The following is a 16022-nucleotide window of genomic DNA, read 5'->3' on the forward strand; positions in this document are numbered from 1 at the left end:
AATAAGTATTATAAAAAAAAATTTGATTACAGTGTATATCATTATTTGCACACTCTTTAAATGTATAAATATTCAATTGATTTAATGCTGTAATTTGAATACTTCTGTTCGTTTTACACGGAGGATATAAATATGTGTCTATACTTTTAAAATTACAGATGTAATTGATTGTAAATGATTATTACCAGCTTTTGGTTTGATTATTGAATAAAAACCTGTTATATATTCTTTTCAATCAAATCTTAAATATACGTCTATAATGATCCAAAACAGTAATACGACGCATACACGAATGCTGTCCATCTTATGCGTGTATTTATAGAGATAAAACACTTGAAAAAAATGTTTAGGATATCACGCGATGAATTATAAAAATTACAAATTAAATTAATTAAAAACTAAATAAAATAAAAAAAATTACAATAAAATTACGGTATTCTTTAATTTTTTTGACGGGTTTTGGAGACGAAGAGTACTATAGAGAACTTTGAGATAATATATTTATTTCTTATTAATATGGAGTTTTTCATCAACAATAACAGTGTAGCAGTAGGCGTAACAAGAGAGACGAGGTAGGTAGGTTACGAGGAACCTATCCTAATGTCGTACGCCAACAAGTCACCGCGATTGGAGGGGATCGTCGGTTTTTTTTTTTCCTTTTTATTAATGATCCTTTTTTTCTATAACGCTTTACACGACGTCGACCGCTATCATTGATTGATTGATTGATTGATGAGTCGATGAATATTTATGCGCAGAATATTCAATTTACGTATTTACGAGATTCTTACATGTGAGAGAAACGAAATTCACTCGCAGCCTGTCCAGCGTGACTGATTAAGCTGTCACTTTGCAAGTAAGTATGCGGTGTGAAAAAACAATGAGATACACGCCACGCGGTAACTCATTTGCAATTATACATTAAATGGAGAAGCCATGTTCTATATATTATAATTTCTTACGTTTAATTATTCCATAAAATTCTAATGCGTTACATTATATGTTATAGCCGATGCCTGCTTAGCAAGTGACAAATTAAGAATATCACATGTTGGAATGAAAACCGAGAGATCTTTAATACTGACGGCGTTTCAATCACAACGAGAAAAAAAAAATATATGCAACTCTCTAAAATTAGAAGAATTGAGGATTGCATTAAAAATGAAAAGAATAATTTTTAAAACTATATAATTAATGCTGTATATTTTTAACGAAGAAATAATGAAGAATTTTCATGGATATAGAAATAATTTTTGCAAAAAAAAACACATATGTTAAGTATAAATTGATACATTCTGTAGAAAAATATTTGATAACAGTACAGAAAGGCATTTGCATATTAATTCATCACTTAGCAGGATAAAAACCGGTTTATTAGACAATATCAAATAGTGGTATTATTTGGCAGGACTTTGAAATCAACGTAACAACAGTTCAAATTATGGCAGTGCTTTGTAGAATAATTTTATTGCCGGTTAGTGAATGAATTAATACGATGCCGTTAATCAATGAGGTGTAAACTGTGTGCGATTTGATTATTTAATTCAACTTTTCTCGAAACAATGAATTTTTCACTAATTGGTGTATATATGTCATATTTTGCTTCTCATTCTCACGCGTTTCCTTTTTTTGTCCTCTCCTCTATTACGTCTGTATTACTCTCTTGATGATACTCTAATTCGCAATTCTTTTTGCACAGATATATATACATTCGAATTGTATTTGTGTTCCTTCCTCGCATCGTCATCAAGCACAATGCGTCGGGAGAACTGTGATGGAAAGAGAAGAGCGAGAGTGCACTTGAAAATTCAAGATGAGTCTCGCAGAAAAAAATGCGTGATTCGTAAAAAAATAGGAAATCTTGCTTGTGCATTGTGTATATAGGCCGGCAATTCTAGATATCATATTTATAATAATAATAATATGCACACATGCGTGCATTGCAATGAGATAATGCAATGAGGTAAGCGTCTTCTTAAGAGATCAAAAACTCGAAAAATATTTCATAAATTATTGAAAAAAATATTTACATATTTTCTTAAACTATATACATATATATATATATATATATATATATATATATATATGTGTGTGTGTGTGTGTGTGTGTGTGTATACAAGGTGTCCCATTTTAATTCCTCCAGTCGAATATCTCCGAAAACCAAGCCTGGGAGAGAAAAATGTTTCAGGCAAAAGTTGTATGGTTTCGAGGGGGCCATAAGATGGTACTATTGGTCTGACCTTGAAGAGTCATTTGACGGTCACGTGAAGGTCACCTCAATTTTTTTAAATAGCACCCCCTATTTTTTGTCACATATTCTTGTAGCTGACTTCGAGAGCTTTCCAAAATACTATGATAAAATGTTTTTTCATTAAATACTTTTCGAGTTATAAGGCTTCAAAGTTGCAATATTTTGACATAAAATACAAGATATCTCCTAAAATATATTCATTCCTCGATTATCTTACTTTAATACTTTTATCCACAGAATAATGAGATGAATCAATTGGTGTAAAGAAAACACATAGTTATCTTTAAGAAAAAATCTGAATTTGCAACTAGCAGTTACACATTTTTACTTTAACATAATTATGTGTTTTAATTACGCCAATTGATTTGTCTCGTTATTCTGTGCATAAAAGTATTAAGGTAAGATAATCGAAAAATGAATATTTTACGAGATATCTTGTATTTTATGTCAAAATATTGCAACTTTGAAGCCTTATAACTCGAAAAGTGTTTAATGAAAAAACATTTTATCACAGTGTTTTGGAAAGCTCTTAAGATAAGCTACAAGAATATGCAAAAATATATAGGGTGTTCCATTTAAAAAATTCAAAATGACCTTCACGTGACCTTCATGTGACTCTTCAAGGTCAAACTAATAGCACCGTCTTATGCCCCCCTAGAAACCATATAAATTGTCTGAAATATTTTTTCGAATTTTCCGTATTTTTCGAGATATTTCACTGAAGGAATTAAAATGGGACACCCTATATATACAGGGTGACGAAGAAGCATAGAAATCCTGATAAATCTTAAAAAATGCAAGTTGTACGGAAAAAAAATCTAAGGCAAAATCGAGGGTCCGGCCATCTAAGGCATGATCTATTTATTTTTTTCATTTATTTCATATTTTATATTAAAAAGTATCATAACAAACTTTAAAATATGTATCTCAGGAAATTCTTAAGCAAAAGAAGTTTTATTATAGTATTTTAGAGAGCTTTCGAGATAAGCTACAACAATATGCAATTAAAAATAGGATGTTCCATTTAAGAAATTAAAGGTGATCTTCAAGCGACTATTCAAGGTCAAATCAATGACACCATCTTATGTCCCTCTCGAAACAATGTAATTTTTACCTAAAATATTTTTCTATAAAACTTATATTTTTCGAGATTTTTCAGAGTTTCCATACTTTTTCCTCACCCCGTGTATATACCTTGAAAATAATTCTTCAAACTTTCTGTACATTATTTTTCACAAGGAATAATCCAATAACAGGAAACAAGTGATACTACTCTAAATTATATATATAAATCTAAAGTTTGCTCTTCTTGAATTGTGTTCAATCTATAATATCATATGGCAATTATAAAATTGCAACTATTGAGACCGTTTCGGAAATTTAGAACTTTCTCAAACAAAAGACAATAAGTGCAGTTTGCTCTTATCTTTCCGTGCGTGTATAACGTGTGTAACTAATCAGGCTCTTGTTGGCGCACAAAGAAGTAGGGGGCTCGACCTTTAATTCAGTGCAATAGTGTTCCTTCAGGTATCTAGTAGAAGACACATATGTACAGGAGGATCCTTGAAGGATGCCAGGCTTTCCCGAGACGTTTACAAAAACGAAACACGTAATGAAAACAGAAAGAGAGAGAGAGAGAGAGAGAGAGAGAGAGAGAGAGAGAGAGAGAGAGAGAGAGAGAGAGAGAGAGAGAGAGAGAGAGAGCCCTACTGAACCAAATCGCCGGCAGAACCCACATGTTACAAAGAATTACAGCTTATAAATTAATTTCAATAAGTCTATCTTTGATTTCTTTAGGCGCGGGTGACTCTAGACTGGCCCCCTATGTTTGTATTTTGATCACTTCCTGAATTAATTGCAATACACACAGATTAAACGCTATAAAGAGTTTCCCTAAAAAAAATCCTTCTTACTTTTCAGAGCTTTTAAAGCGACAATATAATTTAAACCAGTGTCAGTACTCTTGATGTGTACAATCAAAAGAGATAAATTTCAGAAGATAAAGAGAGAGAAAGAGAGAAAGGAGCTGTTACCTTAAGTTAGTTGAGGTGCGTTTATGGAAAACTTTACGGATGGAACGACTAGTGCAATCATTCAGGAATCATTTCACTTTCATCGATCGTAGCTTTTGGCGCTCTTTTTTCATAATCGAAACTCTCTCTCGAAACTATCTAATCACGATCACTAACAAAGACAATGACATTCTTCTAGCTACCGGAGTGTCCAAGTGTATAGACTGCTCTAGTCTTGGCGGTCATGCTCGCTTCTCATTCCCGTTGAATAGTCACACATACACCTTCATACACACACACGGAGATATATATCTACTCTACTAACTCGAGGGATTTTTTTAGTCTGTAAGTTCTCTGAATACAATAGCATTTTCTACTAAGGAAACTATGTGAAACTAAATGTCTATGTATATATATATATATATATATATATGTGTATATATATATACTCTATTATATAATGTAATGTAGTGAAATATTCGAGTACAGTATTAGTACAGTACTAGTTAAGTAAAGTATATTTTTGGGCGGATACGACTAACTCCTCTAAGGCCTCGCTCATAAATCCTCCTTTTTTCTTTTTTTTTTTTAAAAAGTAATTAATTAAAATTTAGTCCCATACACATCCACACTCTACCATCTAATTGTAAGTCGAATAATAATAATAATGAGACTAGACACGTGTGAGAGAGTTCGCCCTCTTTCATCAAAGTGATTCGATAGACAAAAACACATGGGACATGCACATCGATCAGTAACAATTATTCAATTCCAATAATGTTTCATTTACAATTCCTGAATTAAATTTTCATCTATCAGTCTAGTAAAATCGTCGGAAGTTTACCGAGTCGCAGCAAAAAACAAATGATTATTAGAGATTATCAGTATAATATATCGCGGTCTTTTTTTTTCCTTGTCTCTGGCGCTTACCTTGCTAAAAATCGTGTTCTATTATTATTATACACTTTTTTTCGTGTAAGATAAAGCAAAGGATGGAGAGAGATTTGAATTATATCGCGTATAATATTGATCTTTGGCACTGCTTTAGGAAATAATCGTAAGTCACGCGAAGAATCCGCGACCGCGCACGCACACGTAACTGTGGCTACGAAATTTTTTCTCTTATTTTAAATTAGGAGGATCTCCTAATGACACCTCCTCTCCCGTATTGAATAACCCGTGTGTGTCACGAATATATTAGACTCGGATTAGAATTCCATTCACCTTTTTTTTATAGTATCCTTTCCCTTTTGACAGGCGCGATGATAATTGTAAGATTAATTAATGCATATTTTATCCATCGCGATTAGTGGTCATTCTACGCCGAGAGTCCATCGAGCGAGTCTCTCCTTCCGCAGTCACAGGAATTATTAAATATGGCAGTATGCAGTCCAATTCGACGAAGTTCGTTAAAGCAGCGTTTCTCAACACGAGATCATTATTTTACGTATTTCCTGTCTATGCGAAAAATTCCTATATATACTACTGTAAATATAAAAAAATATATACATATATATATATATGTATATATTTTTTTATATTTACAGTATTCGCGTTACGACGAGACGAAGGAACAATATAGTCTATATCTCGAGATATTTACACTCTCTCAAAAGGGATAGTACAGGTCTGTTCGAGTTTCTGTTCGCGAGCAAAAGCACTTTATTAGACGGAATGGGAAGAAATGTGAAAACAAAGATACTAAGATTCTATCCAGAAATCATCACGTGTGTGTTCGTTGTATCCGTGCGGCCAAACGATTGTTATCATTGAGAGAAACTTGAACAGGTCCCTGATTTAGTAAATGCCTTAACAGCTTCAAGAAACTTGGATTTTTTTCAGAATACAGAGAACTATACGCGCTAATAATCGCCAGAAAAAAATCAGAGTTGAGAAACGCTGTAGCGTACACAATATCTGGTACCGTAACAATCGAGAGAGAGAGAGAGACTCACCTAGGCTGCCCGGTTAATGTAGAGTTAAAATGCCAACAAGAAAATATCTTAGTGTACTCGTGTGAATCTCGCTAACTATTTAAGACATCACTACTAAAGTTTATAGCACTTTTGTTTATCGACGTTATCCTATATTATTAATGTACGTAACAACGTATGAACAATCAAAGAGATTTTTCCTCTCCTCCTCCCCCCTCCCCGTCCATCCTTTCTATCCCTTTTACGCAGAAGAAGTTTCTCCCGCTTGCTCTCCGCCGTGTGAGTTCTTAATTTCTTTGAAACTGTATCGGATTTCTTCTACAAATTGACCTATAAATCTGATATTGCTTAAATCAAAGCCCCTCAGAGGCTCAGAGCGATCATCCAAAGCCGAATGTTCTTTCGAGAACCCTCTTTCTAATTAGGGGCAGTCTCCTATCAAGGAGGATGCAGGTCGCGATGATGGGCTCTAGCACTTAGAATCGCCTTTAGCTCAGACTCTAGTTGCTTTTTGGTTCGCTCGCTCACCGACCGGCCACCCACCACCGGTTGGGTCAATCTAGGCGACGGCAGGTCTACCATCAGTTTACCGCTGTCGCGATTCTCATGGCTCCTGGCACGCCGTATGGGCTTCTTGAGGGGCACCGTTTCTCCCTGGACCTTTTCTTCATCCGTGGAACGACTCAGCGAGAGCGTCATCTCTTGATTCAGAGTGTAGGTTGAACCACCGCCGCTTCTGCCACCGCCACCACCACCGCCAGCGCTACCGCTACCGCTACCGCCACCGCCTATAGCCTCCGATGACCTGGTAAGACTGAGAGTCCCGGATCCCCATTCGCGCGACAATTTTCTTCCGATGGCGGACGTGAGTTCGCTGTTGGGCGACAATAACGGGCTCTTGGACGTCTGATAGCCGGCCGAGTGCGGCGGTCTCAGGGTGGCAAACACCGGGAAGGACTGACCCCGCTTGGCAGGGCTACGAGAGTACCTCGGGGTCGGCGCACCTCCTCCACCGCCTCCAGCTGCAGCGGAGTCACGTCTGACAGTTGGCGTGCCGCCTCCGGTCGAGTCGCTCCTAGTAGGCGCAAACGGACGTAAGGTGGCACTGCCGCCGAGATTGGAACCGAGACGCGGTGGCGGCGAACCGCCATCGCCGTGGCTCAATCTACGTCCGACTGTCTCCAGCGGGCTTCTCGCCCGCAGATTGGTGCTGCTGAGGGTGAACTCGCGCGGCTTCATCGGCGCGTCGAGACTCACCGGAGATAATCCAAGACGGGACGCCGAAAGGTTAGTCGAGCTCCTGCTCTTCTCCGAGCGTTTCGGACTACGAGGCATCAGGGGACTCTTACTACGACTCCTCTCTCTACCCTTCCCCAGTTTCTCGTCCTTCTTCGCGGTGTCCGTAGGTTCCTCAGGTACCGTCTCGATTTTCTCCTCCTGTTGAACTCTGGAAAATTAGAATAATTGAATACTCGGTGCACTAATTCCTAATATTCTCTCCTATTTTTTTGTAAGATTGATTATGAGAGTACGATATTGTGAAAAGGAATATCTGATGATTCCCTTACCTTCGGATTTCTTGAATCATTTCGAAGAATTGCGCTTTGCTTTTACGTCTGCGACGTTGCTCATGTTCCTTCTGGAACATGGAAACATTATAAATATTTAAAGACTAAAATAAACGTACTATCAGTAAGTTCGTAAGCATAAATCTTTGACAATCTTTTGTCTAAAATTAAAAAAAAACCAATTGTATTTTTAGAGCCGAGTAGAGGGAAATTCCTTTTTTTTATATTTTTCGAAAGTCTAAAGAAGATATCTTTCAATTTTATTAAAAAAATTCGTAAAAATGACGGAATTATAATACTTTGAATAAAATAATGCATGAGTCTTTAAATGGACCTGTAAAACTTTAAACATGTTTTACTCAAAATATTGTTTTCAAAGTTGACGTGACAGATATCTTGAAAACTGGATCTAATTTCAATTTTTTTGAGAGAATACTTTTGAAGAAGAACACATTTGAGGATACTAAACTAATTAGAATTAAAAAATTAATATTTCATATTTTTCTGCCCTTAAAAAAATGAAAAAAATCAACAAAATTGAAATATCTAATTTTAAAATAACACTACTATTAATTTTAAATTTTTTTTCTAATGAAATATATATCCAAGATTTAAAAATACTAATCTATTATTTAAACATCAATAGAAATATATGTAATAAGACGTCAAGAAAAATAATATTCTTTAAAAAAAATTCCTAAAAATCAGCAATTTTTCATAAGCTAAACTAGACCAAGTGTTTTTCAATTATTTCAGAATAATTGTATAAATTCAGAATCTTGTATAAACGCTGCTTTTCAAGATTTATATTCACGAATTGGCGTCAGATCATATGCTACTTGAAAAAAAAATTTGACGATACGCACTCGTTTGACGCTTTTCTGGAAGAGCGACGCGATTTGGCCCTGTCGTACCGTATGCACTAATTCCCGAGCAGCGTGATGCGGCGAGACTAGTTCCACGCAATTGATGAACCTGTACAGCTTCTGCGAGAAGAACATGACGTTACGGCTGCGCCAAATGGAATCCTCCGGTCTGTCTCGCAATCGCGGTAACGTGTACTTGTAGAACAGATGCTCGCCCGCCAGTATGATGGTACCGACTACCACACCCATCCCAAGCAGGCAAAATACCCCGGCAACGGACGCCACTCCGAGTGGCCTGGGTTGACCGCCAGACTCAGTATCTAGGCCCGCGTCCATACCTTGTCGACCTCCGAGGCATGGCAGACCACCATACCTGAAACGAGCTCGTTTTATAAGGTATCCGCCTCGCTAGCCTTTAGATTGTAATAGCTTCTTTAGTGCTATGTTGATGATCCCCGATTCATATAAGTAAATAATGTATACATATATTTGAGGCGAAGCGTGGCACAGTAGACAGCGTATCGGTCTACTAAGCCAAAGGTCCCGGGTTCGATCCTCGATAAGAGCAGAAAAATTATATACGCTCGCTCTCCTCTCGGAAGGAGGCTGGCAACCCACCGAGAGTAAACTTGCCATGAGCACTTCTCTACAAAAATTAGCTGTTCGGAACAGGCGTTAAAAATGTAGGTCCCATATACATGTATACACATACATATACGTGTACTATCCGCGTACGCAATCATGATATGAAAAAGAGAAGTCATCACGCCTCTGTCAGAGACGACGAACTGAGGAAAAGGATACATATATGTATAAGGTGTTTCCTAAGTGCAAAAAATTTGAAGGGATATTCCTTGGCTTATTTTATGAAGAAAATATCCTATGATTGTATATCCTAAAGTGCTTTGTTTTCAAAATATAGAATGTCAAAGTTGAGGAAAAAATAAAAATTTAGATTTTATATATATATATATATATATAGAGAGAGAGAGAGAGAGAGAGAGATATTTTATTCAAACATATACGCATATCAAAATTGAATAAAATTTTCGAAATTTTCATTTTTTTCTCAACTTTGACATTTTGTATTTTGAAAATAAAGCATCAGTATTTTGATATAAAAGTTTCAGCATTTTGATATAAAAAAATAGTGTTTAAAAAATATGAATTTGCAACGACAATAACTACATACTTTTTTTATAACTATTTTTTTAAACAACTATGTGTTTTCTTTACACCAAATTGATTCATTTCATTCACTCTGTGCATAAAAGTATTAAGGTAAGATTATCGAAAACTGCATGTTTTACATTTACACAATATTTTATATTTTACATGTATATCAAAATACTGAAATTTTCAAGCCTTATAATTCCAAAAATACCTAACAAAAAAAGAAACTTCATTATAGCAGTGTTTTGAAAAATTCTCGAAGTGAGTTATAAGAATATGTAATGAAAAGGGATTTCACTTAAGAAATGGAAGCTAATCATTACGTGACCTTGAAACATTCAAGGTTAAATCATTACTACCATCTTATGTTCCCTTCTTATATTCTTAAAATCATACAACTTTTGTCTGAAACATTCTTTTTCTAAAACTATGTGATATCGAGATATTTGACTGTTAAAAATAAAATGAGACACCTTACATATATTATATATATGTGTGTGTGTGTGTATGTGTGCGCGCGCGCGTGTAAAAATCTCCGAATGGAATGGTTGATCTTACATATATGTGTGAGAAATGTGTTTTTAGAGATTTACAGTAGCAAAAGAAAATTGATGAGACTTAGATAGAAAAGAATGTTTGCACGCTACTCATATTTTCTGCGCAACACAGACTTTATTTACCACTTAATGTATTTTAGTCCAACGCAATTATTACGCTCCCGTTATCGCGCAAACAAAAAGGAAGCTTGTCCGCGAACCGATATCGATTATTCAATTTTTGCGCTTATTTTTTTGCGCGTCACTCACCATTTCTCCTGCAGCATGTCGAGCAAGCCGTTGCTCGTATAATTCGCTATGACTTTAGATATGCTCTCTTTCAAGGGATGTCCCTTAGTAAGGGCGATCGCGTAAGTGTCTTCGTTGATGGTGTCGCCAATCTTCTGCAAGCGACAACCGTCATCGGTTGCGCGATAGTAATCCAAGATCGGCGTGTCCGCGATGAGGATGTCCAGGGTGCCGTTTCTCAATCTTTCCACCCCCTCGGCGACGTCCGACAGGGAGTATCGAGACATGTGAGACCATAATTGCGGATTTGCTCTTTGCACATAATACTCGGCTGCGGATGCTCTTGGCGCAGCAACTCTCTGTGATAACAACTGTAAAATATACACAGGTTTCAGAGATCTACGATTGAAAGCTGGAAATATAGATAAACAAGTACAAATTTATTTAATTTATAATATTTTATAAATAATAATAAATTCGACACATAACATAAACAATAATTAATTAGTAGTGAGAATACAATTGAAATAAAAAAAAAAAAAAAGATCTTTTATATTCTTTTTTATACAGTAGCTTTGAAGAGTCAGCACAAATTTACCGATAATAAAAAAGAACCGAGACACTTACGCTTTTATCGTGATAATTGCTCACTGCAGAGTGAAAAAACAGACCGGCGATAAGGGCGGCAATGTTGGCCGTGTAGGATGCCACGAAGATAACGGAGAAGCCGCCCCAAATATTGATGAGGAACTTGTTAGGCCAGGATTTCGGTGCTTTAAAGGCCACGAGATGGCCGCACAGGAGGCCCCACATCACCCAGAGCGCGGAGGCGATGGAGAAGTTCTTGCTGCGCTGCCTGCCCCAGGGATTCAGGCCGAACGGGCTGAACCACTCATAAAGAGCGACGGCAATAGCGGTGAAATTGAGGGAGGTGAACACGGCGATCCACAGCTCCGTGCTAAACGGAAACAGGAACGCGAACAGCGGTATCTCGGAACGGAGTTTCGGCGCCGTGAGAAAACTCACGCCGCTGAAGTAGTACGGGGTGGTAAAGTCCACCACTACAGCGCGATGAGCGGATACGCTTAGGGGCGCGAACGCCATCTGAGCCCGGCCGGACACCAGTTCGCCCATCACGCCGTTCCAGGTTCCGCTACGGCCGTTCCGTTTGCCGAACAGTCCGTCCTCGGCCAGGTAGAGATTGAAGCGGAAGCCTAACTCGCGCGCGACCACCGTCAGCAGATCCATGCTCAGCCCGTAGCAGCACATGACGGTGTCACCCTGCTGGCAGATGAGACCGCGCAAGCAGAAACCCTCCTGCAGACTCGTGACCATCGTGAAGGGTGACGCCACGGCGGTGACAATGCGATAAATTGGCATCCCAATCTTCTCGCCGCCCTGCTCGAGGTACGCCGGCACGATACCACCACCTGGCCAGATTATGGTATCGAGACGGACCTCTTTACCGCCCTTGACAGTGCCAACTTTGGTCCACCTGTTAAATATTGGGGTGATTAATTATCTTCAGCCTTCGAGTACGCGAAATGATGGAAATATTTACGGCCTGCGAGTTAAACCTTAATTGAGTCTTATTCCCAGGAAACCTGACGGCCTGCAAGTTCAGCAGTTGAAACTCCGCCTTGTCCTTAGAGATCTGTCTCATGGATCTCCTCAGTTTGCCCGTCAGTATCGCGGAAACGTTCTCCCTCGCGTCGCTCGTCATGAATCTGGCGTTACGATCCGGAAAGCATTCCGGGACGAAGTGTTCCCTGAGCTGTGGTTCACGCATACGGCCCAATCGCTGCTTCGTCTCGTGAAAAGTCTCATCCAACGCCTGCGAGGTTTCCCTCAGCATTCTCGAGAGTATGGTGTCGCCGCCCATGATCTTGATGCCGGACGGTCTGAGCGCGAGCATTCCGACCGGCATAAAGTTCTTGGAATTGAGTTCCCTGTCGCTCGCAAGCGATCTCCCCTCTTCCTCCTCGTCGAAATTGAAGACTCTGTCCTCCCGCTTAGTCACAATCTTCTCGTCTCGCCACCTATACTCCTGCAGCCGGTGTATATCATTCGCTAGACTCGGCAACGAACTCATCAACGGCGGCGGTCGCTCGTCCTTCGTCGGCACTAGATTTATCGTTCGCTCCAGCAGCGGCGAATTCTCGTTGTTCGTCGCGGCTGCGGCGGCGGCGACGACGCGCGTACCGTGAATCATCGAACTGATGACGTTGGGCTCGTTCGGACGTAGCTCCGCCTTGAGGTCCAGCCACAGCCACAGGAATCTGCCCGAGAGCATCTCGAATTTGCCAGCTGCTCCTAGGATTTTGCGGGCATTGTTCAAATCGCACGCCATCACCACGACTCCGCCACTGCCATTCTCCTCGGCCACCCGTCTCAGTCTCAATCTCAAAGTCCTGTCGTTGGTCGGCAGATGTATGATCGCGCGAGGCGTCAGCTTCGTCGGCTGGTTCGTTTGTAATAGATGGGTCACGGGCAACAGGGTGGTGTCGACCAGGAGGGTGAACGCATGCCAATTGGCTCGATGCATCAGGGCGGCAGCTGCTGCTCCGATCTCTCTCGGGCTCGAACCTATGCGATTCTCAAATCGGCCAAGATTTCCCTAAATAAACAAGAATAATATCCTTTATCCGTGTGTATTGCGAGACATTTTGGTATCATTGGTTCATTCTATAAAACGGAATTTAGTGATAACAGATAAAGGGAAAATACAGGATGTTCCTAAACTAACAGTAAGTTACAAGGTGTTCAAGGTCACAAAAATGAGATTTCAAAAAATATATTTTGATCAAAACAAAATTAAACAAAATTATAGGAATCATTAGATTCACCTGTCTGATACCTTTATGATACGTAAATCTGTTCTCCTTCATTGATTGAGAGTACGTTCAAATATATTACGGATTGTTTCTCATGACTCCTTTAAATCTATCTAAAGTATAAACTAAGAATAAACACATAAAACAAATCCAAAGGATTTAATTCTGAAAATCGAGGAAGCTAAAGTTGAGGTCCTGCTTTTTAAAATCTTATAACACCCTGTACCTCAAAAACTAGGCTATTTGGGATATTGGTTGAACATTTCTTCAAGAAATCATCTCTTCAATTTTTTTCGCACGTAATTGGGAACACCCTGTACACATATATTTCGTTTTTTTAGCATAGCTTCAACTGTGCAATTCTAAATTTCATAAACGTGTACCTGGCGAAGAAAATCTCGATGGGTGAACGGCAACCATAAAGCTGGAAGGTTCAAGGCTGCAGCAGCCGTGACGAGAAATTTGGCTGCCGATCCTCCCCCTATAATAAGGCTTAATACTGTCTTTCCGCCTTCGATGTCTGTACAAAATTTGTTTAACAGTGACAAGGGATACGACAGGGAATCTGTCATGGGTGCCATCCTTGCCTCTATATACGACACGTCCATGTCCGCGTGAAAGGATTCCAGTCTCGCTTCCTCCCATGCTCTCTGTACGTCTGTCTTGAAAGGGGTCTGGGGCTGAGTTAAACATACCACTATCCGCCAGGATGCGTAAGACGATCTAAGCCTGGCCTTCGCCGCTCTTAGAGATTTCGCAACATCCGCGGTGCCGGACACTGACACAGAAGCCCCTAACAGGAGGAGGATCACCACTCCCGAATAGGAGCCAAGCATCTTCCTCGGTTTTCCTTGTTTATTCTCCCCTTCCTCTTTTTTCCTAGCTATTTTTTAGCTTTTTTGACGTACATTGTCAAAGAGCGGGCCTAATCTGAAAGTAATAGTGTGTGTGTCTATGTATGTATATATATACCATTGGTAGGTGATGTGTGAAAGATAAATTTGCATTACTAAATATTTATTAGTATCTCTCGGTGTAAAATATTTTTATTTTAGATTATTTTTAATTACATTTTTCTCACACGTTATACGCTGTCAAATATCTCAATGTTTTATGAAAAAAACTTGAAAGTCAACATATAATAACTTTTTATAAAAGCTATTAATATAAAATTATTATATAGTATATATATATATATTTTAATAATTTCCTTCTTCCTTTAAAAAGTAATATCATACACGATTGAGTAAAATATTACGTTTACACAGAGAAATCTATTTCACCTATGTCAGGGACGGTGGTTACTCCACTTCCACTTGATTTTTCGCAAGTGTCAGAATAACTCTCTCCAAGTACAAAAAAAAAAAAAAATAAACAGACACACCTTATACACACGCACACGCACATACACACACACATACACACATAGAGACAGACATACACACGCACTTTGGGGCGAGAGAGATTCTGGTGGCATAATTCGTAAAATAGGGTGCACAAAACAGAGACGACCTTACCTCTTGACGGAAGGGATGGAAGGTCGCGCGTCCGGTGGGGGTTTAAGAAGAGCCGAGCAGGGATCGCTTTTTGGCCGTCGCCGCATAATAGCTGTTGTCGATCGTAAACGGGAATGTGATATAAAACCGTGTCGATCGTCGCGAGGCAGTCGGTCAATTGGTCGTCGCGGTTCGTTCGCGGAGGACACGAAGGAGCGACACGAAGAGCCACCACCCCCCCCCCCGGGTCACTTGCCCACCCCCGGACAATCTACCCCGTGCGTAACGGCCATTTTCGCGAGCAGCCCCTCCCTTTAAATTTCACCCCTGTAGTACCTTGTGGTCCATGGGAGCGCGCTCGTGGCATTCTCGTTTGTATTGCGCCTGTCTCTCTTCATGAATATGTGTGTGTGTGTGTGTATCGGCGGCTCTCTGACAATGCCACCAACACTCGCGAATTTTGCTGACGCCCGTTATAAATGTCTCTCGCAGCATTCTATGAATTAAAAAAGAACGGATTTCTTGAGGCTCCTAATACACACGGGGTGTCCCGGAAGCCCCGTGACCTGATTTCATCTGCGCGCTCTTGGATTCGATTTTTTTCTTTTCTTGACTGAAATAAATAAAAAACAATAATAGCTTTCGAGATTGATGATAATGCATATAAGAATTATTTGAAAATGTAAAACTAATGTAAATCAAGACTTAGGAAGGTCGATCGGTAATATGTGAAAGAAAATAAATCTTTGACATTTTAATGAGATTTTAAACTTCTAAACGATTCTTTTTATGTCAGAAATTATAAGCAAATAAAAATAATTTTTGCAAGTTGAACTTAGTTGGAAATTTAATTAACATATTCAATTATATTCAAAAGTTGTACAATAATAATAATAATAATATATAACGGGTCTTCGTCAAAATTTTATTCTTAACAAAAGTTTTACTTTAAATTCATCAAAAAATATCTTTGTTAAAATCAAGACTAAATTTTGCAGACCACCCTATATATTAAAAAAGAAACAATTTAAATTTAAGTTAAAGTTTTGAAGAGATACTGATTTACGTTATTTTTACTCTCCTTCCTGCGTTTATATTTCATG

The 16022-nt window shown here is 38.8% G+C and overlaps 1 protein-coding gene across 3 annotated transcripts; it reads right to left on the reverse strand.

Moving 5' to 3' along the window:
- Positions 1 to 486: 486 nt before the first annotated feature.
- Positions 487 to 15721, reverse strand: LOC140672220 (uncharacterized). 3 transcript variants are annotated; one of them, XM_072904162.1, is made up of 8 exons: positions 14941 to 15721; positions 14119 to 14353; positions 12167 to 13206; positions 11217 to 12084; positions 10611 to 10960; positions 8632 to 9004; positions 7766 to 7836; positions 487 to 7644 (listed from the first exon to the last, which is right to left on the reverse strand). In XM_072904162.1, the coding sequence occupies exons 2-8, from the start codon at positions 14257 to 14259 to the stop codon at positions 6636 to 6638; spliced, it is 3852 nt and encodes a 1283-aa protein (XP_072760263.1). In that variant the 5' UTR covers positions 14260 to 14353; positions 14941 to 15721; the 3' UTR covers positions 487 to 6635. The 3 variants fall into 3 exon arrangements, with proteins under 3 accessions (XP_072760263.1, XP_072760261.1, XP_072760262.1); XM_072904160.1 differs by having other exon boundaries at positions 13807 to 14353; positions 14941 to 15719; XM_072904161.1 differs by having other exon boundaries at positions 13807 to 14353; positions 14707 to 15719.
- Positions 15722 to 16022: the final 301 nt, after the last annotated feature.

Source organism: Anoplolepis gracilipes, chromosome 13 (assembly GCF_047496725.1).
Source record: "Anoplolepis gracilipes chromosome 13, ASM4749672v1, whole genome shotgun sequence".
Lineage (NCBI taxonomy): Eukaryota > Metazoa > Arthropoda > Insecta > Hymenoptera > Formicidae > Anoplolepis > Anoplolepis gracilipes.